Source organism: Camellia sinensis, chromosome 5 (genome assembly GCF_055761805.1).
Source record: "Camellia sinensis isolate YWXY chromosome 5, ASM5576180v1, whole genome shotgun sequence".
Taxonomy (NCBI): Eukaryota; Viridiplantae; Streptophyta; class Magnoliopsida; order Ericales; family Theaceae; genus Camellia; species Camellia sinensis.
The window spans coordinates 95,858,817-95,886,361 of record NC_138965.1 but is presented as its reverse complement, the minus strand read 5'-3'; the positions used below and the strand labels follow the sequence as shown (position 1 = coordinate 95,886,361).

Genomic DNA, 27,545 nt, shown 5'->3' with positions numbered 1-27,545 from the left:
CGGGGCTGCGACGAGCTGCTGCCGGGCTGCGACGATCGGCAGCGTGCTACGACGATCGACGGCGACAGGGGCCCTTCTCTCCTCTCCTCTCCTCTCCTCTCCTCTCCCTCTCGCCTGTGTTGCCTGGTTCAATGAAGAAGAAGAAGAAAAGAAAGAAAGAAAAGGAAGAGAAAGAAGAGAAAGAAAAAGAAAAAAAAAAAAATTTGAGACCCAAAACGACGTCGTTTTGGATCTCGAGCCCAATTCGGGCCACGAAATTCGAGCTAGCAGGAATTTTTCTATTAGAATTCTACACCCAATCAGATCCTCCAAAAACGACAAACATTGCGCACCTGGCGCACCGTATCATTGTCCTCCTAACGAACGCCGTCATTTCTTCGACCAAGTCCCCTCTCTCTCTCTCTCTACCGCCATTCCAATTTGGTTGGCGTAGATTGCAAGTGTCTTTCTCTCTAGATTTTTCTCTCACCTAGAATAGTCTAAGCTGCTTTTACTTGTCGTTTAAGTCTCTACGAGGGGGGTTTTGAACTGAGATCGGGTAGGGTTTGGAGAAGATGGCGACAATGGAGAGCTTGATCGGTCTGGTGAATCGCATACAGAGGGCGTGTACTGCTCTCGGAGACTACGGAGGCGGCGATACCGCTTTCTCCTCTCTTTGGGATGCTCTTCCCTCCGTTGCCGTCGTCGGTGGACAGGTTTACCCTTTTAGGCCCTCTTTGTTTACAGTATATTTTTAGAGAGAGAGAGAGAGACTAATCCATTTTTGATTTTTAGTCAAAATTCTGTGAAACATAAAAATTGAGCTTTTAAAATGTGGGCGTATAATCTATTTTTCATAGAATCCTCTGTGATTTTTCATCTGATTTGAGTTAAAATTGATCGAGTGAAAGTTTTTATTCCGGTGGCAGAGAGTTTTGTACAGAGATTGAGTGGTTTTTAGGAGAAATATGGAAGAAAAAAGATAGATTTTAAGTCATTTTTTGCTTTATATGATTTTGTTTAAATTTGAGGCTCTCTTTTAATCTGATAATCGTTGGGAATTGAGGTTTTCTTTATCTGATATTTTGTCTAATTTTTGTATCAGAGTTCTGGAAAATCTTCCGTTTTGGAGAGCATAGTTGGGAGAGATTTTCTTCCTCGAGGATCTGGTTAGGTTTTGTTAACTTTGCTTTCATTATGAATTTATGTTATTATTAGTCATGTAATTATGCTACTTGATTTTAATTGAATTTTAATTGAATGTGTTTGTGGGTATTTTTAGGGATTGTCACAAGGCGGCCTTTGGTGTTGCAACTTTACAAGATAGATGAGGGACAGCAGGAGTATGGCGAATTTTCTCATCTGCCTCGAAGAAAATTCACTGATTATGGTGCACCACTTCTGCTGCTCATTTTGTTTTTTTAATTTTTTACTGTTGATTAACATTTGTACTTTTTAAGCATTTATATTCGAGTGATGATAATTCTTATGCCTCATTTGGGAACATGCTAATTTAGTAACTTTTTAGCTATTTGACTAAAATATGAGTTAAAAAAAATTAGTATGTATGGGATGACTTTTTGGCTTTTTATGAAAATATGTGCAAAAAGTAGAGAGAAAAGAGAATCTTTGACTTTTTGGTATGGGTTGTTGGCTTTTTAATTTTTTTAGTAACTTTTTAGCTTTTTGACTAAACCGGCCTGTTGCCAAATGAGGCCGTAGTTTCTTTATTTGAATGTCATGTTTCACTTGTTAAAGCTTTATTCCAATTCCTAAATACAGTATTGACCTTTGAAGTGTTTAAACATATAATTGATACTTTCAAACAAATGTAATACGAATTTTATGGCTTCGCTGATCTTGAAGTTGTTAGATACTGACCGGTCTTGTCCATTCCCCAGCTTAGTTTTATTAAGTTCATGTAGGCCTACTGAAATTTAAATTAGATAAAGGGTTGCAATATGATGTATTTTTTCCGAACCCAAGGTTTTAAACCTTGATGAAACAGAAAGATGAGCAGAAATGAACTATTTGTTTATTTTGATTTTAATCCACCCCTTTTATCCTTTACTTGGGGTTATTATTATTATTATTATTATTATAAGCACAAATATGAATTCACAACATGACATGAAACACTGGCATAGTAATTTAAAAAAAATAAAGACAGAGACATGTGAGGGACACATAAAATATATACTTTTTATACTATGAGGCCCATATACCTCTTTGTAGGTCATGTACTGGTGTTCGACATGTGTCCAACACGGATGTACGTTGGACACCCACAAGATACATGTTAGACACATTGGAGGAAATGTCCTATTTTTAAATTTTATTTTATTTTATTTTATTTTAAGTCGAACACACTAGAGACACATTGAGGATACATTGTGTTTGAACTTATAACCATGGTTTTAAAAATGGGCCGTAACTGTTATGTAATGCCATTACATAATCCTTTGGGTAGTTTTTACCACCCGTTACGGCCGCTATACTAGTGTGATTGAAAATCAAACGGATGTTACAACATTGTTACGACCTTTACCTTTGTCTTTAGTAGATAATACAAGTAATACCATTTTTCTCGTATCCCTTTTTTCAATTGCTAACATCACACAAAAAGCGCATAGAATTGTTGTGAAAATCTTAGATCAACATCCTTTAGTGTCCAATCTTCAATTTCTACTAGATTTGAGTTAGATGAGATTCCCTTCTTTATTTATTTTAACTTTTATTATTATTTTTTCACTTGACTCCTTGATTCTTTTGGTACTCAACATTGGCTTAAAATAAGCCCACAAATAAGCTAGTTGTTTGGCATATTTTTGGCTGTCCTAATGACTTTTTTAAGTGGCTTAAGTTGGCTTTTTGGCGGGAAATGGCTATGACAGATGACTTGAAGCTTTTTCATGGGCTTATTAGCAGTCTCAAATGGAGCCTGACTTAGATCTATTTGGTTTTAGGTTAGATTTGGCCTCGTTTGGCAAGTGGCTTTTTTAGTCAAAAAGTCAAAAAGCCAAAAAGCCAACAACTTATACCAAAAAGTCAAAGATTCCCTTTTCTCTCTACTTTTTGCGCATCTTTTCGTAAAAAGTCAAAAAGTCATCCCAAACATGCTAGTTTTTTTTACATTATATTTTAGCCAAAAAGCCAAAAAGTTACTAAAAAAACCTGTTCCCAAACAAGTATTTAGATGAATATTCTGTTATGTACTTTTACTATGCTAGCATATTGCATTATGATTGTTGTTTAAGGCCCTAGAAATATGAAACATTAGACATGCTTAATAAATTCTTTTTATAAATATTTTTATTTTGTTTTGCGTAAAAAGGGCAAGTTATCTATAAGTTCAATCAATAAACAAAGAAAATTAAATACATCTAGCAAAATGAAAAATCTCTAGGGTCACTTAAAACCTATGAAGCATGGGTACTCTGAAAATATTTTCGTACTCGTACCGGATATTTACTGGGTACTGGTACTTGTACCAATAGAGTTGCATGCGCACTAGGTATTCGAAATACGTACTGGGTATTTTTTATACATTCTTTGGTAGTTAGGTATTCTATGGGTACTTCATGGGTATATCACGTAGCTATGGGACATTAGTGGAGATACGTTTAATTTATTAGAGAGTTTTTATTTACTTGAAATTGCAAATCCTTTACCTGATATGTCAAAGTTGAAAGATGTATTGTTTAATGATGAAGTTAATGGAAGTGGAAACTGAAATTTCAAAATTTGCATAGTTTGCTTTTGGAATGAAACTTTGTTTTGTAATTTCTCTTATTTAATGGCATTAAAATAGCTTATAGACTTTGCTTGAGTATTTGTATTGTTGAATTATGATTTCTCTTTTGGTTTTGTAATTTCCTTTTTTAGTTTTGGTATTGAATTTTGATTTGTAGATTGAATCTCAAACTATAAATTATAAAATATTAAAAATTTATTGATGTACCCCAGCCATACCCATATTCTATTTTTTTTAGGTCTTGCTGTATCGGTGTACCTGTACCAGTATCTGTACCCACACCCATGCTTCATAAATGAGTGTGAAAATTAGTACATATGTTTGCTAGATTGTGTTAAAAAGTTAAACAAAACTAACTAAAAACCTTTTAAAACCATATTAAATGTGATTCTGAATTAAAGTTCTTCCAATATTATGTGAAAAAGAAAAAAATTCACGGCTCGAGTTGCTGCCATCATTACATTATGGTCGTTACACTCTGCAACTGCATCATCACCACCGTTACCGTTATGCAGCTGCCACCGTTATAAAACCTTGCTTATAATACTTAGGAGTTGTTTGGGGTGTCCTAAATAATTGCACTTTTTGTCTTTTTGGACTAAAAAATTGAGGAAAAAAATATGGATGTTTGGGTTAACTTTTTGACTTTTTATGGAAAAATGTGTATTAAAAAATTGTAAAAATTGGTTTGGAGGGGAAAATTAAGATTGGGAGTTGTGCAACCGTAATTGTTGACTTTTGGTGAATAGTGTTAACTTTTTATGAATAGTGTTAACTTTTTAACTTTTTAAGTAACTTTTTGGCTTTTTGGCTTTTTCTTATCTTCCCAAACTTGCCCTTAATTTACATTATTTTTGTTTTAGGGGAAAAAAAAAAAAAAAAAAAACCAGGGTTTTGAGCCTTGTAACAAAATAAACCTTGAGTTTTTAATTTTGTCAATTTAAACCCTAATCTTATTTGTTTTCAATCTAAACCATCTGCCTATTTTCGTTAGGTAAAACTGATGGAAAAATGGTATTTTAGACATTAAACTCAATAGAAAGGGATACTTTACAGAACCAGTGTGGGACCACCTGTTGTGCTTCATTGTGTGCTACACCATTGAGAACAGGAGGAAAAATGAAGTTAGGCATGCATGCTCCAAACCTGGGCACTTTATGTACTTGGTAATACCACCTAATCCTTATTCTAGCTTTGTCTTGGTGTTGACGTATATAATATATATATTTAACTAGATTTAGGAATGAATAAACCATAGTTCAAAGAACAATGAATAAGATTACCTATTTTAAAAAAATTTTGTGAGTTGTAAATTGTAATTGACAATACATTTATCGTATACGTATTCCATTCTTCTGTCTTTGGTGTGCTAGTTGCAACATTTATTATATACCTCTTATTGTTATTTTGACATTGTTTTTAGTTTTTGTTTTAGTTTTTTCCCTTCTTTTTCCTTTGGCAACTATGGTCTATACAAATGCTGAAACTGATCTTTTGCCTTCTGCTTCTCTTCTGCAGCCATGATTCGCAAGGAAATTGCAGATGAAACTGATAGGGTGACGGGAAAAACGAAACAAATTTCACCTATTCCTATCCATCTTAGTATATACTCTCCAAATGGTAGGTTATTAATTTTAATCCTAGTTGCTGGTAGCCCTGGTGGAACAAATATATATCCACACTTGTTGCAAACTTCTTCGTTTTATTTATTGGCCCTTCAACACATCTTGTGATTATACTTTATTCATTCTTTCTTACTTTTAGCTGCCTCTCTGATAAAATTACTTGGAGTTTCATTGATTACAAGGAGCATAATATTCATTGATTATTATGCAACCTGTGTTGCCATTTTCCCCAGTTTTCTGTAATATACTGTAACACAATTTCGTTGAGAGTTTCTCCAACTTGGCTTCAAGAGCCACTTTGGTTTAGATTTCAGAACTTTGGTTTGGTTGCTTTAAACAACTTTTCTTTTTTATTGCGCGGTGAAAAGGATTACTAGGTTTTCTCGGCAGATGTTCTAAACAAAGATGCAAGGAAGAAACTTGAGTTGGGAAGTCATTACTTGGATGGAATGCCTGCATCTTTTTTAATATATATGTAACATGAGCACTCTGCATGGTATCCGCAAATCAGAACTCTAAGATTCCAAATAGTTGAACAAATGGAGTCCAGGTCATGTTTGGTTTGACAAATACTATGTGGTGTTAAAGATTGAAATAATTCAAGAAGTTACATTTGATATTTTGATTTAAAACTTTGTAAACTCAATGAACCATGTTCACTTGTTTGACCTAACTGGAACAATTTTGAGAGGGAAACTTTAACTGGAAACTCTTTCAAAGGATATCATGCTGACATTGCTTTTTGATTTTTCACTTTGGAGAGGAGTCTTTTGCCATGGCTTTTAGATAATTTTGATCAACATTGGTAGCATGATTTGTTAAGCCTGTTTGTTGTCTTATTCTCCATTTTAGTGCTTGATTAGGGGATTGCAATATCGTGTCCCATCTCACCTCGGGATGCAAGTGATACCTTTCTTTCCATCTTTCCAATGTGAATGTGTGACCTTACCTTGAACAGACATGGTCTGGACTCCGGTGTTGTTTTGTATAACAAGATATAAGCTTTTTAAAATATTTTGTTTTTCTCTTATGTTGTGGTTTCATTGTACCATAAGTAAAATGGTCTATCCCTTTCTTGATTTCTTCTACTATATGACAATGCCCTCTCTCATTCTCTCCACATCTATCTACATACACATAACTTCGCTGGCACCATTTCATGGGTTTTTTTGTGTGGCAGTTGTCAACTTAACCTTAATTGATTTGCCTGGACTGACAAAAGTCGCTGTTGGTATGTTCTATATAATTTCTCATTTTCTTATATAACTTGGAAGTGATATAACTCGTTCAATAAAGAGGTTTGTTCTTCGCAGAGGGACAACCTGAAAGTATTGTTGAAGACATTGAAAACATGGTGCGATCTTATGTTGAAAAGGTAATGATGAATTGATTATCTTTTCTTATTAAAGAACTAGCGGTTGGCACATGTGATGCGCGTGCATGTAAGTAAAAATAAAAATAACATGATAATGAAATTAGTATCACAATATGTGGGTAGTTCAAGTGGGTATAATGTTTCTTCCTTAAGACGAAGCTCTTAGTTTCAAGTCTTAAGTCTTGTTAATGTAGTTTATTTATTTTTAAATAGAGAAATCCACGTGCTACGTGGCATGAGGAGAACCAAAGTACCTAAGACACCAAAAGACTTGTTCACTTTATATAGATAGTATAGATGATTCACTACCTTCAGGATTATTTTAATTAATTGTAATTTCGTTTTTTTTAGGTTATGTGAATGAACCAATCATGATTAAGTTTTAACAAATGAGTACTTACCGAGCTTATAAAATGAGGGGAAATAAAAAGAAACAAAAAGAAAATACTTGAAGAAAAAGGTATTAGTTTCCTGACAGTTTTAGTAAAGAACAGATCCTCAAAGGTCTCTTGATTCCTAAGGGAAATAAGACCCCTGGAGCAATTTATGTGTCAGATAGATATGTTCCAAAGCTTCTTAATTTTGTTTATCGTCATACTTTTACTTAGCAAGATGATGATTTGCTTATTACAACTGTTATCGGTACATTAAATTTATGGTCCTCAAGTTAAGCCTCTAGCTTCTCTCCTGGTGTGCAAAGTCTTCCATACAACCCTAACCTGGCTTGTAGCATTTGTATCATGTGGTTTTCTTGTTTGATTTTACCTGTTTTCTTTGCCATGAACAATTGCATGAGTGGTAAATGCATTACCAGCTTCAATTGAGATCCTAGGTTTTGCAGATTATTTTGGCACTAATTGGTGAATATATGGTTTTGCAGCCTAACTCCATCATACTGGCAATATCTCCAGCAAATCAAGACATAGCAACCTCAGATGCTATCAAACTTGCAAGAGAGGTGGATCCCAGTGGTATGTTTTTCTTACTGTTGGTTATAGAAAAATTATTTAAAACAATCTGTTCCTTCAAATTTGCTTGGATTTTTTGTTATGGAATTTCCTTTGCAACTTGCTCAGGTGAACGGACATTTGGTGTTTTGACAAAGTTAGATTTGATGGATAAAGGAACTAATGCATTGGATGTAGGTTTCCTCTCTTTCTCTCTGTTTCCATGCATTATTGAGGTTTCTTTTATCTTTATGATGTTCAGTGCTATAATTGATTCAAGTATTTATTAGGTTTTTACAGAAACAGATTCAACTATTTGAGTCCATGATAGTGATGCCATAAGACCTCATTAAATGCTTCTTCAAATTTTCTTTTTATTCTTTTCTCCTGTTCATTTCTTCAATTATCTTTTTCACTATTTGTTATTTTTGTCATACTGAATCAATGATTTTCGTCCTCAAAAAGGTTCTTGAAGGGAGATCTTATCGTCTACAACATCCTTGGGTTGGAATTGTGAATCGATCACAAGCTGATATCAACAAAAATGTTGATATGGTTGTTGCAAGGCGGAAGGAGCAAGAATACTTTGCTACAAGTCCTGACTATGCACACTTAACAAGTAAAATGGGTTCAGTGTATCTTGCAAAACTTCTTTCCAAGGTATACTTCATGTATCCTGCTCGTATTATAAGATCTTTTTGAATAAATATGGTATCATTTTGATGAGTATTTTTAATTTCAGCAATTGGAGTCTGTAATTAGGGCAAGAATACCAAGTATCACGTCGTTGATTAACAAAACCATTGATGAACTTGAATCTGAGATGGACCACCTTGGTAGGCCTATTGGTGTTGATGCAGGGGTGAGTAGTTTTCTCTGTATAATTATTACTGAATGAGACACCGTTACATGTGTTGTCGCTGACTGAAATGTTATTTTCCAGGCTCAACTCTACACTATCTTGGAACTTTGTCGTGCATTTGACAGGGTTTTTAAGGAGCATCTGGATGGAGGGTGAGCACTTTATCTTCTTCTCTCTTATGGATAGTTTATTCTTAAAGCTTCAAACTACCTTTGAGTTGATCTTGTTCTTTGAACTCTATTTGGAAATTTATGTTGTTAGAATCATGAATAGTCTCTGCGTTGGTAATTCTCAATAGCCTTTGTACACTAGACAAAATTTAACCTGAACTCACCAACGATGGCATAAATGGGTTTACTTTCTTCATACATGACACATCTAGATTCTGGATATCTCGAAACATTTGTATACAAAGCCATCTTCTAAAAGGGATCCCTCAGATGAATGGAGACCATCACCGAAGTTGATTGTACCAGGGCTAACTTTGTTTTATAATGATTTGAAAGTCATCACTAAAGAGAATTTTGTTGTTTCTCAAAAAAAAAAAGTCATCACTAAAGAGAAGGCTGCCTTTTATTGAAATGTTCTCATCAGTATTGAATTTTGTACTTGGCAAAAGGGAAAAAATTGAATTTTATGCTTGAATGCCATGCAAACCACTACTAGCTTTGGTCTGTGTGACATCCATCCATTTGCATTATTAATAAACAATATAATTGTTGTAGGGCTAAATTTAGTGCAACTTTTGTGCCTAGGGATAGTGTTACTAAGCTAAATAATTGATGAAGCCAAATTTAGGAATGAAATGTTTAGAGAGAAAATCCCAAATTTGGATACAATTTACAAAGAGCTAAAGCTCTGAATATTTCAATATCAAAATGCCATAAAATTCTCCAGACCAAAGGACCTTAACTACCTATTTATAAGCTAAACACACAACTAAACACTTGGAACAACTCATATAGAGTTGGCCAACCTAAAACTAAGGGTTGGTTTGGCATAAACTAAATAATACAGAAAGTCAAAAAGTCACTATCTTATTTAAGTCACATCATCTTATTTAAATCATATCACCTCTCTAACACATCACATCAAGCTCAATCCAAACCCAACCCATATAATCCAATAAGTCAAAAAGTGCACTTTTTTAGAACATTCCAAACCAAACCTAAATAACAAGCTTGTATCTTATTACATCAGACTCTCCCCCTAAAGAAAACAACTTGTCCTTCAAGTTAGGGACATCAACAAAATGACACAAAACAATGACATGTGGAGGTGCACTGGACACACAACGACAAAGAAGACTGTGGTTGCAAGTCCTTCTCTTATTACATCATACTCTCCCTCTAAAGAAAACAACTTGTCCTTCAAGTTAGGGACATCAACAAAATGACGCAAAACAATGACATATGGAGGTGCAATGGACACGCAACAACAAAGAAGACTGTGGTTGCAAGTTCTTATTCAAAAGTCAATCACCCTATCAAATGCCGCCTTCTTGAAAATGAGCTCTTGTAAACACATGAACCGAAGACATATTGAGGTGTCAATAGGCCACCCAATGTATCATGCCATTTAAATTTACAAGGATAGGGATGTCCGTAGGCTATTAAATTGCCAGAATATTGTTTGCTCTAAGAAGACTTGAGTTCTAGACTTTTTTCTTAGTGGAAGAATACTCTGAGAAATCTGTGTCTCCTTTATACAACTGAAGACCCTTTCTGTAAGCACTTTTGGAAACTAGTCTAAAACAATACAATAATTTACATAGTGGGCAACCTAAGGGATTGTCTTTGTGGCAAGGCCTTGGGTTTTGGGGGTGTACTCTTTTTAAGGTTTAGGGATCGAAACCTCTTAGGTGCTAACAATTCTTTGGGGCCATTGGACTGGGGAAAAACTCTTGAATTAACCATGGTGCACTTGTGCCTGTGCACCCTTGGGGATTAGTCGGGTTTTGATCCGGACACCCTAGTGTCAAAAAAAAAAAAAAAATTACTCAGTGGTCCAGACTTGACATGCGGACTCCAAACTTATTTTAATAGTATAATAATTAAAAGGTAGAGCTACTGGTGATGTGGTCCCATTTATCCATAGCATTGGCAAGATTTCATTCTCGTTCGTCATCCATAACATCAGCAAGATCATAATCACCATCGTATTCTTCCATCATAACATCTAGATCATTTAGATCTTGTTCCGTCATATAATCTCCCAGAAAATAATATCCTCTTTTTGATAAATATTTTTCATCATCTACCTTCCAAATATTCATATATGGATTCATTTGACAATCTTGAAATAATTATCTCAATAATGAGCTAATTTAAATATTACCTCTGCTAATTCTGTAGTTATTTGTGATATCAAGAAGAATCCTTGTGCCCTTGCTTCAATCGGGTCTTGTTGTGTGTGGTCTAGACCAATCTTTGAACCAATTGCATCAATAGGAGAGTGGATCATGTCTATCCTATATAATTATTAGAAAATGAGCTGCATTAAGACGCCCTTCAATTATTTCTGATTGTGCAGTCCTAAAGGCTATGGGCGCCATAATTGTTCCAGGATTGCCATATAAATCCATATATGAATATTTGAAAATGATAGATTCTGAAAAATATTTATCAACAAGAGGATGTTATTTTATAGGAGAGTATAATGATGAAACAAGATCTAAATGAATCTAGATGCTATGGAAGAATACGGTTGTGATTATGATTTTGCTGATGTCATGGGTAACAAATGAGAATGGAATCTTGCCAATGTCATGGATTGATGGGATCACATCACCAGTAGCTCCACCTTTTAATGTCTCCAATTGTATGAAAGGGACATAGATTTCTCAGAGTATTATTTAGCTAAGAAAGAAGTCTTGACCTTAAGCCTTCTAAAAAGCAAACAATATTATGGCAATCTAACAATCTACAGACACCCTTAACCTTGTAAATTTTTTATCAAGTAATATAAATATTCTCTTCCAAGGTATGTAGTCTATGATTGCTTCTGCATTAAGAGTTGTTATTAGGTCACCTAGATAACCAAATATAATAGTTTCTAAGGCTACGATATGAGATAGGAAACGAAGCAAATCTGTGTTGAGTCTGGTTTCTAACATTGCTTTTGGATTGAGGGGTTTGGTGAGAAAAGAAAAGAAATGGAGAGAATGAGGTTTATTGTCACTTGTTTGGATGATTAATAAGGTGAGTAATGGTGAGAAAGCCAAGTCACACCAAACTTAAGTTTTGTTTCTCACCAAATGTGGTGAGAAAACAAAATTACTCTTTTAATCATAATCCATCCAAACAAGAAGGTGAGAAACCAGAATCATTTCTTTTCTTTTCTCACCTAGGTGAGAGACTCTAATCTTTTCTTTTCTTTTTTCATCTCAATCCAAACGAAGTGTAAGGAAGAAAAGGTTAAGGTTAGCCATCTCTATAGACTGAAAGTTTGGTAATGCCAAGATCCTATGCCAATTATGTTCATGTAATGGTCAAAACTTTTAGATATTGTTCTTATTTTGGAAGTATAGTAGAACTAAAATCAAAGAACTCAAAAATATAGAAGTAATAGTAAACAGTTTATTTTGTAAAATTGTATTGATTATTTGTCAATATTTTTGTGTCCAACATTTGTCATTAGATCGTAACCAGTTACGATCACAACCAGTTACGATCACATATTGTTAATTGTCAACGTCATCGTAATTGTTTGCAATATTTATTAGATACTGGTGTAGACGTCCCCGAATGTCCCGGGAGGGAATCCCGTTTTGTTCATATGGGCTCACTACAGTTCAGGACTCAAATGTCACGGTCCTGTATCTAATCTCGCAGAGTACAATGCAAGACCGATGAATCATCAAAGAGTCCAAATCCAGCAAATCGTTTTTGAAAACAGATTTTTTTGAAAGAAGTGCCAAACATGGACTGTTTCGCTAGATACAGAGTCGCCACCTAAATATTTTATTTTGGGAAATTTAGGAAACCCTGACTCGTTTGCCTAAGGCCACGTGTCCGTCATCACCAAAGTTGCTTCGTCTCGAGAACTTGGGTACGATTGGGGAAGGTCACTCTATGAGCACCCCCGTTCGCCCGATCAAAGATCGACCTCTACTAATATCGAGTTTTGAAAACATTATGTGCTTGTATTCCGGTTATTAGCTTAGATTTACTACGTGATGCACACAGCATACAAGTATAGATTGGATCGCCTGAATTGGAACAATCATGTTTTCTTTTGAAACGGTTTGCTACTCGCAAATAGGCTAAAATGCGAATTTGCCACCCTCAAGTGGGCTTAGAAAACAAGATGATTTGCCATTCTCAAGTGGGCTTAAAACTCACAGTCAATGCATTATTCCAATTCAGATAATCCAACCTTCACCCACAGGCATTCAGGCAGGTATATCACATAAGCAGTTAGCCTCATGGTAAACATGCTATCATGGCAATCACTCACACGCATGCAAGGATGCTAAAGCATAAACACTTACCGAGTACTCTGAGCCAAAATAGAAACTAGTTAGTAATCAATGCATGATCCTATTTCATGTTAAGATGGCTAATGCAACACATGCAAAATGCAACTAGAAATAGGCTCGGCTATCTTAAGAATGGCATATGAGATGCTACAGCTAACACGTGTTCAACTTGGAATTGGAATACAATGCAGTTAGTATGATGCGCCGAGCCCGGTGCATGCAATACAGATGAATGATGCAAACATGCAAGCATAAGTATGCTAATTGAAACATGCCGTAATCTAACCATCATAAGCTAGTAAATAAAAGGGAGAAAGACGTGGGGTTGGAAAACATACATCACACACACGCACACTTATTACAATTGTGCCATCGCTCGGAGGGTCCGAATAAATAATACATTCCGAATAAATAATTAACTGCTCTAGTTAATTAAATATTACAAAATCCTAATTAATCAACAAATTAACTAGGAAAGCAAATAAATTAGCATGCAAGCTAAATGGACCGCCTCAGCTCTGTTCTGAATGATGAAAGATGCATGCATGCTCGAGCCGCCTCGTCGGAAAATTCCTCGCGATGCCCCGATTTGCCTCTGTTTGCAATTGATCCCGGAATGCTGTACAAAACTCCAGAAGGTTGTTGACCAGTTTTTGCTGTCGGTTTCCGGTTTGCTGCAACAGAGAGCAAGAAAGGGGCATGGCAAAATATTTTCACATATGTATGCACGACCACTCTTCCTGTCATTGCACAAGCTCTAGGGAGTGTAGACCTCGATCTTCGTGCCACCAATCACGCATCTCGATGCACGATGACCGAGGAGTTGAATTGCACGACTCAATATGAAATGAATGCACATATAAACACAACAAGGCCTAAACTCCATCATGGGTAATCCGGAGTGTCGGCGACCGGGAATTTAGACACGTTTCATCACTTTGAGTACGAAACGTCCCTCGTTTTCCGTGTTTGGACTAACCCTCCTCCAAACACAATGCAATGAGATGGCATACACAATGCGGCTAACATGCAACCCTAAATGCAATGCAACCTAATCATGCTGGCATACGAGGGATGATATGCACGAATGCAATTAGTATACGCAATGCTATGAACCTAGAATGGCATACTCAATGCACATGAGCTATATGGCATACACAATGCACACATACGAAGATGGACATACACAAAGACATAACCAAAGCATACACAATGCGATGGTCAAACATGCAACAACATGAACCAAATGGCATACACAATGCAAGGTGGACTTAAACCAATAGGAGTGGACCTCAGTCACACTCAAATCAGTGGCCATTCATGGTGAAATTAAAGGCAAGAACACTCATGCAATATGCCCAATGCAAGGGACCGATCCTAAAGCACCAAATGCAACTTAATCAAAGCATGGCAAAGGATGAAATATGGCATACAAACACACATTTTCCAACTCTGAAACATGATGCACCATGGTCCCGAATCATGCAGATATGTCACCCAATGCATGCTAGATGGCCCGAATACCGAAACTAGTGAAGCGGATTACACTAGAGGTACACAAAACAATGCACAAATGACAAAACCGACCCCAGACAGACCCTAGGCAGGTCCAAGATAGTGGGAAAATGGCCCAAAATGATGGCTCAACATGCATAGAAATGAAGCTCACGCAATGGTCCGAAAACGAGGCATTTATGCACAACTCTCAAACGCATGTAAAGAGTGCAAAACATGGATATATGGCATGCATATAAGCTCTGAAATATGATATACAATGGCCCCAAAATATGGAAACACCTCAACACAAGCATGCAATAGGCCCCAAAACTCAAAGCTAAGCATGAATATTGAACTACAGGCATGCAAAACAAGCATCATTCGACCATGAGACTCAAAAACAGAGCTAAGGCAGTCCAAAACATGCACAAAATCAATTTACGGCATGGCCAAAAAGTGCTAAAATCAAGGGCCAAAGCAACATGCAATACAAGCTAGTGAAGAGGGTTTACACTACAAGTATATTAAGCATTCAAGAGGCCACTAAACCAGCAAAAGTCAGAGGTATTATATGCCAAATAAACCCCAAAAACCCACTGAAACATGGTCTATGCATACAAGAATGATAGGCTCCTTTGATAGGCTATAAAGAGGGTTGCTCTACACATGCAAGAGGGACACCTAATATGGCGAAACCACCTCTGGACAGAGGTTATGAGGGTCCTAAAACTCACTGAAAAGGGCCTGAAATGAGGCTAGGAAGCATGCAAGTAAAGGCTCCTTTGAAAGGCCATGAAGAGGGTTACTCTACACATGCAAGAGGGACACCTAATATGGCAAAACCACCTCTGGACAGAGGTCATGCAGGTCCTAAAACCCACCAAAAATGGCCTGAAAAATGCTCAAGAAGTGTGAAAATATGGGCTCCTTTGCAAGGCCAAGAATGCTAGTAAACAAGACAAGGGGTGTGAGGGCCACCCCTCTCTGATTTTGGGGCTCAAAACAGCATGCTAGCCACTGAAAATCCACTGGATTTCAGTGGCTAAAAGGCCAAACAAAGCACAATACAAAGGCCTTAATGCATGGCTCAAAACAAGATGAAAACAAGCATGCAAGGGGGTAGATGACCCCCAACAGAAAAATGACCTTAAACAAACTTCAAGAGGAGCTCAAAATAAGACCTTTTTCAGTTTATGACAAAGCCCAAATATGCTTGCAAATATAGCTAAAATATGGAGCAAAATAAGGACCAAAAAGGGAATAAGAGTGTTACCCTTGTAGCCAATAACTCCAGCAGCTTCTGTACCAAAACAGCAACTCCTTAGCCTCTGAAAATAAGCTCCAAGGTGCTTAGATGGATGATGGAGAGGTTAGGTTGTGAGGTGGTGTGCAAAGGAGGGCAAGAACTTCACTCTTTGAAGCTTAAAGGGAGAGACAAAGAGAGATATATGGTGTATGCTCTCACCAAGTTCTGAACCCTTGCCAAGGAAGGAGAGGCCTTCCTTTATAGAGCCAAGGGTCCAAAGCTTCTCTTGGAAGCTTAAAACCAAGATTAAACATCCTCCATACACGTGTATGGAGGATGCAGCAAATGCCTTCCAGCTGGCACAACTGGAACACACTCAGTGAGACAAAGCTGCAGGTAGCCGGCCGATCAGTTCAAGTGGTCGGCCGACCACTTGACCTGGTCGGCCGACCAGGTCAAAAGGTCCAAGGTGGTCGGCCACCCCCTATGATGAAGCCCCAAAAGTTAGCTTTCCAATGGCGCCAGCCTTGCATTAAAATTCCAACTGTGCAAAAAGTTATGCCTGTTTTGGTGAAGCTGCGCAGATTCGGTCCAACCGGATTGATGCCCTACATCAACTAACTATATCTCCCTCGTCCGGACTTGGCTTTAGGAGATTCTTGAGTGCAAAATGAAGCCCCGGAAGTAAGCTTTCCAATGGTAGTGGCCTCATAGCTGAAATCCAAGTATGCAAATGAATAGGCCTGATTCAGCGAGGACTGTTCGTCCCTCTCTTAGCGATTCGTGCCCATTTTCTTCCCCAACTGGGTTTCTTCCCTCTTCTCCTATTTTTCTCAGCTTCAAACCCCTAAGCAAGGTGTTTTGAAAGATTTTTCAAAGATTTCATCTCTCTTTCATTCATTTCCACTTTGTCTTGGCTCGGTTTACCGAAAAGCGCGACATTTAACAAAATGTGAGCCTCGGAACATTGTAGGAACTTTGTTTCAAAAATATTTTGAAAGAGAGGGTTTTAAGGTCTAAAAACCATCCAAAATAGCTTTGGTCCAAAATGGGGTGTGAAGTTAGGATTTGACTCTCTCTCCTTGCCGAAGAAACTGAACCTTTCCCCCACACAACTTTCATCACCAAGCAAGCCATTAGTGACGCCCAAGTCTTAAGGGCGGTCAAAAATGGGGTGTCTACAACTGGTACTGCTATTAATATATAATTTCCTAGAAAAAGAGTAGAAAGAATAACTCAAGAAATTCTATATTATTAACAACAACTAGATTTGATGTCTCAAGTATAAAAAATAAAATTAAGAAAAAACAAGGTAAAATTAAAATTTCAAAAGCTAAAACAAAACTAAAACATAAAGGAAAGAATGCTAGGGGAGATGCCATAATATAAAGAAGTAGAGAGGGAAGAAAGAAAAGGTAAAAGACAAGATTCCACCCCATTGGAATTATTTTAGATTCCCCATCAGAAAGAGAATAATTTGAAAAGTTACTATTCTGGTGCAATTACCCCTATCTTTTTTCCACACCATGAGTTATATACATGAGAGGCTAGATCCCATTTGTGATACCATATTTATTCTTAAATTATAACCATATTTATTCTTAAATTATAACCATATTTGTTTTTATTTTAACCTTTCGCAAAAAATCTAAAATAATCCCAGACAAATTTAAAGACATTTTCAAATGTTTCTTGTCTCCTCCCATTCCAATTCAAGTATCTCCGTTTGTTTCTTACTTCTTGTAGGACTTATTATTTAAATGTGTACTACTTGTATAATGTGAGTGAGTTATATATTAAAAAAAAAAGTTTTGGGCTACTTTTACATTTACACATTGGATTTGTTGGAGGATTTATTTTATTTTATTATTTCTATTCACTGATTCAGTTACGACAAAAGAGCTTAATAGTGTATTAAAAAATAAATAATCCAACCTTGACTGATCAGCCACGACAAAAGCCACTAAACGGTTCATTAAAAATGTACAGTCTGCGACAAAAGGTGACCGTACAACCTCTATTGGCTTTAAATAAATGGGTGATGCTACATCCCCCGAATTTGAGTCCCCGACAGTGTCCCCGAGTGACTAGGCAAGTTGATGTGCTGTGTGATATGGCACTAATGTGGCATAAAATAGTATATATATATATTATATATATATCAAAAATCACAATTACACTATTTGTAATTCAAGATTTTAAATACTAACTATATGTAAAATTATCATATACTAACCGTAAGGTTCTTCCTTTCCATGCCCACCTTGTTTCGTTTGCTGCTAATAGTTTTCAAGCCTTTCAATGAGTAGAGAGAAAGAGTAATCTCTCACTCTTGGTGAATATTACTTTGCTCATATCACTACTCTCAGACCTCCAGAAAATTAAAAGATAGTAGACCAAGTATTTATGGAAATGGAAAACTTTTATTGAATTCTCAAAGCTTATAAGAAAGATTGAGGGAAACACTCTTGCCTACCATAAGACTGCTTCTTGACTCTTGTGAGACCCAAAAAATCCTCTAACATGGATGTTGATGAGCGCCAACGAAAAGATGAGCTTGGCTACTGTAATCTGCAAGGATAAACATAGTCGGCGCCACCCAACCGGCGTTGCCGGCCGGAGACACTCCAATGATAAAGTTAGAATCCATGAATGAGGAGTATAAATAGTAAAGAGTGTTGTGTGTGGAGTGTAGAGAGAGATGACCTCCCTTTTGTGTATGGGGTCTCCCCTTTTATAGGGGATAGATGATATTCGTTTAGGATATTTTACTCATATAGTTAGGATATTTTTTTGGCTCCCACAACTCTGATTTTACAAGACACAACCACACCCTTTTATAGGCAAAGAACGGACTTCAACTTCGAAATTAAAATACATAAAATTAAAAGAAAGATGAGATTCTTGCAACAAAACAAGGAACCTTTTAAATATATGATTTATTGAAACAAAAAGACAGTAAACTTAGTAGTGGTATCTCCACTACTTAGGCTTTATTCAGCATGTGATCTTTTTGGCTTTACTCATCATGTGATCCACTTTGTTATATCTCATTGGTTCTCCTTGGTTGTATCCATCATATGAGCTTCTTTTGGCTTCATTTGTCTTGGCTTCTTTTGTTATGTGATCCTTTCTTGGCTTTGTTCGTCATGTGACCATCTGCAAGATTTTAGCCTTTTTTGGCCTGATTTGTCATGTGAATTCCTGCTTCTTTTTTAAAAGTGTAGATGCCCATTTCTTCCATTGACTCGTATTGGATTTGGGTTGCTCTTTTAATTTTGTAGAGTTCTCAAATAGTTGAAGAGATGTCTGGTACTTCAATTATCTTTTTCTTGAGCATCTTGAGCATTTTTTTCCCCCTAGCTTGGAGGGTTCCAGGAAAACATTTCCGTTTCTTAGGACCACAACTCTCTTCCCATTGCAGTAGATTGATGGTTCTTCATGTTGGAGAGAGTGTCCAATGTATTGTGAAAAAACATGAGCTTATCAATTTTGTCAATAACAGGATCATATCCCTTCCATGATCTATCTTCTCTCTTTAAGAGGAGATTTGAACTGGTTGCTGGGTAAAAATACTAGATCTGATATGGTTGATAAAACTCAATTTCTGGCTGAAAAGACATTCCAGTATTAACATGTGTCATGGATATAGATGGTTTAGCTTTGAAAAAGCCTTAATATTGTATAACGGAACAATTTGGTTCATTATCAAACCAAATTTTTTCTTGACATTGGATGATCCAAATCTTAATCAGGCATTAGGATTGAAAATACAACCTGAAGGTATGAAAGACCTTGACACGAAAAGCAAAAACATTGCTATTAATTATAGGCTTATATATAGAGTGGTTAATATAGTTAATCCTCTTAGTAAACCTTTACTTGAAGCAGAGTTATTTGAAAAAGTGAGTGCTCATACTCGAAAATTTCAATCCAAAAGGTTAACAGTTTGAGAAAAAAAGATGTGTTGTTTATCTAGAAGAACCTAGATGAAAATCAACAAGTGATCTTCTTAGTAGATCTAGTTCTACAAGTAGCCTAGAAAGAATAAAAAATCTTACTATAAAGTTTAGACGAATCTAGTACACAGTAAAGTTTAGATGAAGAAATAATAGGAAACTAAACAATACGTATTCCTATTACAAATAAATCTTCATCAAAAATATCAATAGAAGAACACTAAACCTAAAAATGTTTTCCATACATTATCCCTCTATTACTATAAATAGGCAATTGATGGAAAGAGGATTTATCAGGAGAGCAACTCCAAAAAGGTGTGGAAGAAAAAAATTCAAGAAACAATTGAAGAGAGTAAAAAAACCTCCACTACTAGTCAATGCAAGAAATGGACATGTCCACTTCTGAAAAATAAGCAGGAGTATACATGACAAATTAGCCGAAAAATGCTAGAATCTTGTAGATGGGTCACATAACAAACCAAACCAAGCCAAGAAAGGCTCACATGACAGAAGAAGCCAAAACAAATGAAGCCAAAGGAAGCTCACATAATGGATACAACCAAGAAGACAACTAAAGAGACACAACAAAGTAGATCACATGATAAGTAAAGTCAAAAGGATTACATGTTCAATAAAGCCAAAGTGGTGGAGATACTACTAAAGTTTATTGTCCTGTTGTTTCAATGAATTAGATATGTAAAAGGTTCTCTGCCTTGTTGCAAGATTAATTTATCTGTTTGATTAGGTGGACTTAACTTAGGAAGATTTTTCCTTTCTTTGTTATCCCAGTAATGACAGCCCAAGAGCGAGGGAGGAAAGGGGGGGGGGGGTGTTTGAATTGAGTTTTTCTAATATTTAAGCAATAATGAAAACTAATGCAGTTTGAGTAAACTCACAAATAAAGTAGAGATATAAAACTAAGCAATCAAGCTATAACTAATGAATGCGCAATGCAAACAATCTCACAGGAAAATGATTGTTATGGAATGGATCTCTACAACTTATAAACGTCATCTGTGATTGTCACAATTCTCAATTATTGTTGAGCATATAAATTGCCACCAAAGCAAATGTTTATAAAAGCAGATTCTCATGTGACCATGGTTATTAAAATCGCGATCCGGATCGTAGGATCCTACTTTGCCAAAACGATCCAGATCGTTGTAGGATCGATGTTATAACAGGATCGCAAGTAGGATCGTGTAAGATCGCATGGGATCGTGTAGGATCGTATGGGATCGTATAGGATCGTAGGTAGGATCGCAAGTAGGATCGTAGATTTTATGATTTTTTACCTTATTTTTAATATGTATTATTTTAATTTTAATTTTTATCTTTTTTTTTAATAGAAAGTAGGATCTTACGATCCTCGATCCGATCCTATGATCCGATCCACCAAACCCTCTCACCGATCCTACTTAGGATCCCGATTTTAACAACCTTGCGTGTGACAAAAGAAGACAAAAATCTTTTGAATGATCTTATCTCTAAGACACAAGAAAACAAGTTACTTTCGACAAATTATCACCAAGGAATCTACTTTTCAGATCACATCCTCATTTCTACCACATACTTCAAAACCGGGACCAAACCATCTCCTAACAAAATCGGAGGGTTTGGACAGTTTAATGGTTCAATCTGTTTTTTTGAACACCCCTAGTTTACAAAAGGGAAGGCCTTGACCGTTGTTCAGACAAAGTGGGTTGGAAACAGTTTTCTTTCGAATGAGTTGTGAATAGGGGCTGTGCATGGGTTGATTTGGTTCAAGTTAGCACCAAATTTAGAACCAAACCAATCATGATCGGTTCTAGGTTTTTGAACCCAAGATCAAACCAACCCAATGTAGCTCTAGCTGGGGTTGGAATTCGGAACCACAGTTTCACTATACTAAAACTAAGTTAATCAATCAACAATAAATTATTAGAATAAAGAAGTCTTGAAACATTTTTTAACATTACATAAACAAAGAACAAAATTGTTTTAAAATTTAATACAAACCAACAACCACAAAGAGTCCTGTTATGTTAGGTAGATTATGTAAGTAGGTTATACAAAAAGGTTTCTATGAATGAGCCAATGTGGAAAAATGTAAGTAGATTATCTAGTTTCCGTGAATGAGTTGACTGGATGAAGGTAGAAAACAAATTCTAATTAGCTGTAATTTTTGTCTTATATATGAAATGATCAAGTGCATTCAATAACATCTTAGTATTTGCAATAGAAATTACATGAATACATGTGAACATTAATAGATTATTATACAATATATATAGGTTCAATTTCTAGTTGGTTGGATTTAGTCATATGGCTTATACCAAGGCCCAACGCAATCTTATTTGGTTGATGATTTTAAAACCGAAAACCAAACCAATGTATTAAAATCAACCCCACCCAACCTGACCCAACCCAACCCAACCCAACCCATGGAGATCGGGTTGGTTCGGTTCTTGGGCTTTCTAGGTATTTTGTACACCCCTACTTGTGATGCTGTCAGTTTAAATGTGAGCTTGAATTTGTTGATTGTTCTTGTGTATGATACTATGTGTAGTATTTTTACAAGTGTGTAAGTCATTGTAAGTTTTTCTTTCATAATGTATTAAGGTGTGTTTTATTTATGTATGTTACTTTATGCCAATCTTTGATACATTATATGATCTTCAAAAAATACATCATCAAAATAGAATAAAGTATTTAAAAATAAATTATCTGGAGCCAAAACCATTTCATATCAATAATGAAATGTATAATCGCAATCTGAGTATTTATTATTTGCAACAACAATTAGATTTGTTATCATCTATTTAATTAGTTAGCTTAGTCACATTATCCCTCGGTCCAAATTTGGTAATAGAGCCTTATTAAAGTATGGATAATAAGGATAATCTAATCAGTCTATAAGAACATTGTATCTTAATATCACCTGAGTGGCATCCAAGTCTCAGAAGCTCATAAGCATTCGAGGCCATTGGTTTGGTCGCTGTTTCTAGCTTAAAAGAGGTATTGTTGATGGCTACAGCAATCATAAGAAGCAGTTATTATTATGGCAAGATTATTTAGGTCCTTTTCTAATATTTTAATTGGTGAAGGTTCCTCTAATAAACCTCTCATAAATTAATCAAAGTTATATGGAATGAAAATATGTAAGAACAATTAGCCAACTGATCTATGCCCAAAAAATTAATAATCAATGATATGATAAAAATTTGAATTAAAACAAACTTGTATAGTTGAACAAACATTACCTTTACAAATATAATCAAACATTCCAATTATTAGATAAAAAAGAATAAGAAAATTAAGACAACTTTAATTTCTTAGATCTAGGTCATCCAAATAAGAGTTAAAACCATTAACTCACACAAATCTAAAGAAATCAGTTGTTTGAAGTTTAAGAGACATGAGACACCATGACTATATTGATTCCTTGTTATGATTAATTAATACAAGTTTATTTCATGGTCTAATATATTTTGAATGTTTCATAAATTTTGAAGTTGCTTTAGCTGATCCAACAATTCTTAAAGTTTAAACTTTAAATGTTCAAACTAAAAGAAATAAAATGGATTCAACAACTTTAAACCGAAACCCCAACCCACAACTAACATCACTTCATCGAAACTTCCACCCACAGCCAACCCCAACTCCAACCCACAACCACCATCACCAAAACCCTAACCCCACTCCACAACAGCTACACTAAGGGGTTGTTTGGGGTGTCCTAAATAAGTGCACTTTTTGTCTTTTTGAACTAAAAAATTGAGGAAGAAAATATAAATGTTTGGGTTAACTTTTTGACTTTTTACGGAAAAATGTGTAATAAAAAATTGTAAAAATTGGTTTGTAAGAGAAAATTAGAATTGGGAGTTGTGCAGCCGTAATTGTTGACTTTTGGTAAATAGTGTTAACTTTTTAACTTTTTGAGTAACTTTTTGGCTTTTTGGCTTATTCTGAACTTGCCAAACTTGGCCTTAAACCCCATTCCCTCCCTATAACCAAACCATCGTGCCCCAGAGAGAGAGAGACAACGAGAGAGAGAGAGAGAGAGAGAGAGAGAAAGAGAGCTGCTATAGAGCTGTGACCATTTAGTTTTCAGTAGTGATGGGGGGTCGATACTGTGTAGTAGTAGTGGAGAGGCATTGACAGGCTCTCGTGGAGGCAGAGAGGAACTAGCGGCAATGATAGAGAGGCATTGGCGCTGTCATTGTAAAGGCTTTTGTGTGGGGGTGAGGTAGGTTGATAGTTTTCAGAAAGACTAACGGTAGTGGAGGAGGCGGTGTGGGAGAGGCATAAACTAAGGCAATGATGGCAATAGCGGAAGCGGAAGCGGAGGCGGCGATGGTTGATTTGGGGGATGGAAATCAATCAAGCGTTGGAGATTTGGGGCATGGGATTGTAAGAATTCTAAATAAACTTGTATATTCAATTGTGACTCAATACAATGTGTACATCTGATATATATGTATATATATAGTAATTCTAGGCCTAATCCTAAATAGGAAACAAGAATAAACCTAAAATAAAATATTCACACAACCCAACACAATTTAAAATTGTAACACATTAATATATACTAATTTTCTCACACCCGCGCTTATACTCAAGGTGTTTTAGCAGAAAATACTGAGAGTTTGTCAAGAAGAAACTAAAGCCGAGCAGTGGTGCGAGTCTTGATAAAGAAGTCAGCAAGTTGTAAAGCCAAAGAGAAAAGGAAACGAGATAGAGTCAGACTGTAGATGCTAACGGATAAAGTAACAATCAATCTCAACGTGCTTCGTCCGTTCATAGAACTTAGGAATGGCAACGGGGCGGGGCGGGGCCGGGGATCACACTCCCCGTCCCCGATCCCCGATGGTAAAATTTTCCCCATCCCCGGCCCCGATCCCCGACGGGGACTTATCACCGCCCCCCGTCCCCGCCCCCCAAAGGGGATCGGGTTTCCCCGACCCCGAAATTCCCCGGACCCAAAAAAAAAAAAAAAACAAAAAAACCAACAACAACAAACAAACAGAGGGAGAGATCTGATAAACAACATCATCATCAACAACATCACAAACAACATCAAACAATATCATCAACATCAGGGCAGATCTGATGCTATTTTTTTTTTTTTAGTCGATCTGATCTGAGAGAGAGAGAGAGAGAGAGAGAGAGAGTAGAGATCTGATCTGAGTCGATCTGCTCGTCGCCCGTCGTCCTTCCATCTCTCTGTTGCTCGTCGTCGTCAGAGGTGGCACTCGTGACTCGTCGTCGTCGTCCGAGTTGGAGGTGGCGTCGTCGGAGACGGACCGTCGTCGTAGTTGGATGTAGCGTTTCAGACGGAGAGGAAGAGAGAGAGAGGAAGCAAAGGGAAGAGAGAGAGGAGCATTAATGAAATGAAACAAAGAAATAGAAATGAGAGAGGGCTGGAGAGACGGAAACAAATAATAAAAAAATATATTATATATATATATAGACCAGTTCGGGGACGTACGGGGCGGGGCGGGGCCGGGGCCGGGGATTGGGCACTTATCACCGTCCCCGGCCCGAAATTAATCGGGGATTGGTTTTTGAATACCATCCCCGTCCCGTCGGGGGTATTTTTCGGGAAAAACCCGTTCAAATCGGGGTCGGGGGATCGGGTCCCCGTCGGGCCGGTTTCAAATTGCCATCCCTACATAGAAGACAGTGTTGTGGAAATTTGAATAGGACTACGGTTGTCACAATAGAGAGATGTTGGAGAAGATTGAGGGACACCCAAATTAGATGAGATAACGAAGCTAGACAATCTCAGCAGTGGCATGGGCCATAACACGATACTCAGCTTTAGTAGTTGAATGAGCAACAACGGTTTGTTTCTTGCTTTTTCAAGAAATCAAGGAATCACCAAGAAATATGTAGAAGACAGAAGTAGACTTGTGATCAGTGACATCACCAACCTAATCAGAATTAGCATAGGCTACCACGTCTAAGGAAGAAGTAGAAGACAACAGTAAGTCTTGAAAGATAGTACCTTGAAGATAGCAAATAATCCGAATCAAAGCAACCCAATGGGTACAGCGAGGAGCGGAAACAAACTGACTAACCACATGAAGAACATAGGCAAGATCAGAGTGAATAACCGTCAGATAAACTAAGCAACTTACAAGCTTTCGATATAAAGTAAGATCATTCAAAGAGACACAATCAGTAGTGTTAAGCTTCACATTAAGCTCAATTAGGGTATTAGAAAGCTTGGTGTCAGTAAGATCAGCATGGTGAATAACCTCATTTGCATACTTTGGCCTGAGATAGAAAGTAACCTTTAAGAGAAGAAGCTACTTCAATACCAAGAAAATACCGCAATGGACCCAGATCTTTCCTTTTGAAGGTGCAGAAGAGATGCTGTTTGACCGAAGAAATAGTAGAAGAGTCACAGCCAATGATGATTATATCATCCACATAAAGTAACAGGGTAACAAAACCAGCAAATGTGTAGAGGAGAAAAAAAAGCAGAATCTTGGACACAAGGATGAAACCCAAGCTGAGTAACAATCGTCTAAAAGCGATCATACCAAGCATGAAGAGATTGCTTCAAACCATATAGAGCACGCCGAAAACGACAAACCTATCCAGAAAAATGGTGAAGGCCAGGGGAAGAACACATATAAATCTCCTCAGTGAGATGGCCATTGAGAAAAGCAATCTAAACATCCATCTGATAGAGAGGCCAATGACAAACAACTGTGATAGATGTCGTGTGAAGGCCAGGGGAAGAACACATAAATCTCCTCAGTGAGATGGCCATTGAGAAAAGCAATCTAAACATCCATCTGATAGAGAGGCCAATGACAAACAACTGTGATAGATATCAAAGTACGACCAATAGTCATCTTGGCAATAGGGGCAATGGTGTCCTCATAATCAATACCATATTCCTGTGAGAAACCTTTGGCAACCAAGCGAACTTTGTAGTACTCGATAGAACTTTTAGAACGAGTCTTCCTTTATAGATCCATTTGCAACCCATCAGATTCTTGTCAGCAGGCAAAAGAACCAGCTCCCAAGTAGTAGTCTTCTGCAATGCAGACAACTCATCTTCCATAGCTTGTACCCAATTAGGGGACCCTGACAAGCCTTCTTGTAAGAATAGGGCTTTGAAAAAGAGTGAGTAGTAGACAAAAAGGTGCAGTATGAAGGAGAAAAATATGACAAATTTGACAAATTTGACTGCTTGTTTACGGTTGCGAAAGGGATACTTACAGTTAGCAAAATCAGAGTCGTCACAAGCAGGAGGATTAGTAACAGGGGCAGAGACAAGCGGTGGAATGAGAGCCTTTCGACAAGAATAGATTAACGGAGGAGGAGAATGAGGAGAAAAGGGAACAGACTCATGAGGGATAGTGGAGAGGGACTTAGCAGGAGGGGTGGTAGGAGAAGAAGAGGGAACAAGCTCATGGGGAACAGTCTATGTTACATGGACTTGGTTATGGGTGTCAAGTGTGGGTATGTATCTAAAGGTCGGACTCATCAAACCATAAATTTAAGGATACATGGACTCGGCAAAAAATGTCATATTTTTATGTTTTGGGTGGGTATATCAAGACAGGAAGTTTGGTGAATGGTACCTAAGTTGGCCAAAATACTCACAGTACTCAGTTTTAAAATATTCCTCACCCAAGTCAGACCGTAGCACTTTAATTGTAGACCCAAACTGAGTAGTGATCATAGACTAAAAGGTACGATATATCTAATAGAAATTGGACTTATGAGTCATAAGATAAACCCAAGTGTAACGGGTGCAGTCATCAATAAATGACATGTAGTATGCAGAACTCCCTTTGGTGAGAACAGGAGAAGGGCTCC

At 36.9% G+C, this 27,545-nt stretch overlaps 1 protein-coding gene across 1 annotated transcript in view; it reads left to right on the top strand.

The window, feature by feature from the left end:
• The first annotated feature begins 310 nt into the window (after positions 1 to 310).
• Positions 311 to 27,545, top strand: part of LOC114307238 (phragmoplastin DRP1E) — a 43,432-nt gene continuing 16,197 nt past the window's right edge. The window contains exons 1-11 of the mRNA XM_082869335.1: positions 311 to 695; positions 1,085 to 1,148; positions 1,262 to 1,369; positions 5,252 to 5,353; positions 6,539 to 6,589; positions 6,672 to 6,733; positions 7,614 to 7,704; positions 7,810 to 7,874; positions 8,146 to 8,340; positions 8,423 to 8,542; positions 8,624 to 8,694. Of these exons, the coding sequence (XP_082725461.1) occupies positions 555 to 695; positions 1,085 to 1,148; positions 1,262 to 1,369; positions 5,252 to 5,353; positions 6,539 to 6,589; positions 6,672 to 6,733; positions 7,614 to 7,704; positions 7,810 to 7,874; positions 8,146 to 8,340; positions 8,423 to 8,542; positions 8,624 to 8,694 (1,070 nt within the window). The 5' untranslated portion in view covers positions 311 to 554. The remainder of the gene's footprint in view (positions 696 to 1,084; positions 1,149 to 1,261; positions 1,370 to 5,251; positions 5,354 to 6,538; positions 6,590 to 6,671; positions 6,734 to 7,613; positions 7,705 to 7,809; positions 7,875 to 8,145; positions 8,341 to 8,422; positions 8,543 to 8,623; positions 8,695 to 27,545) is intronic.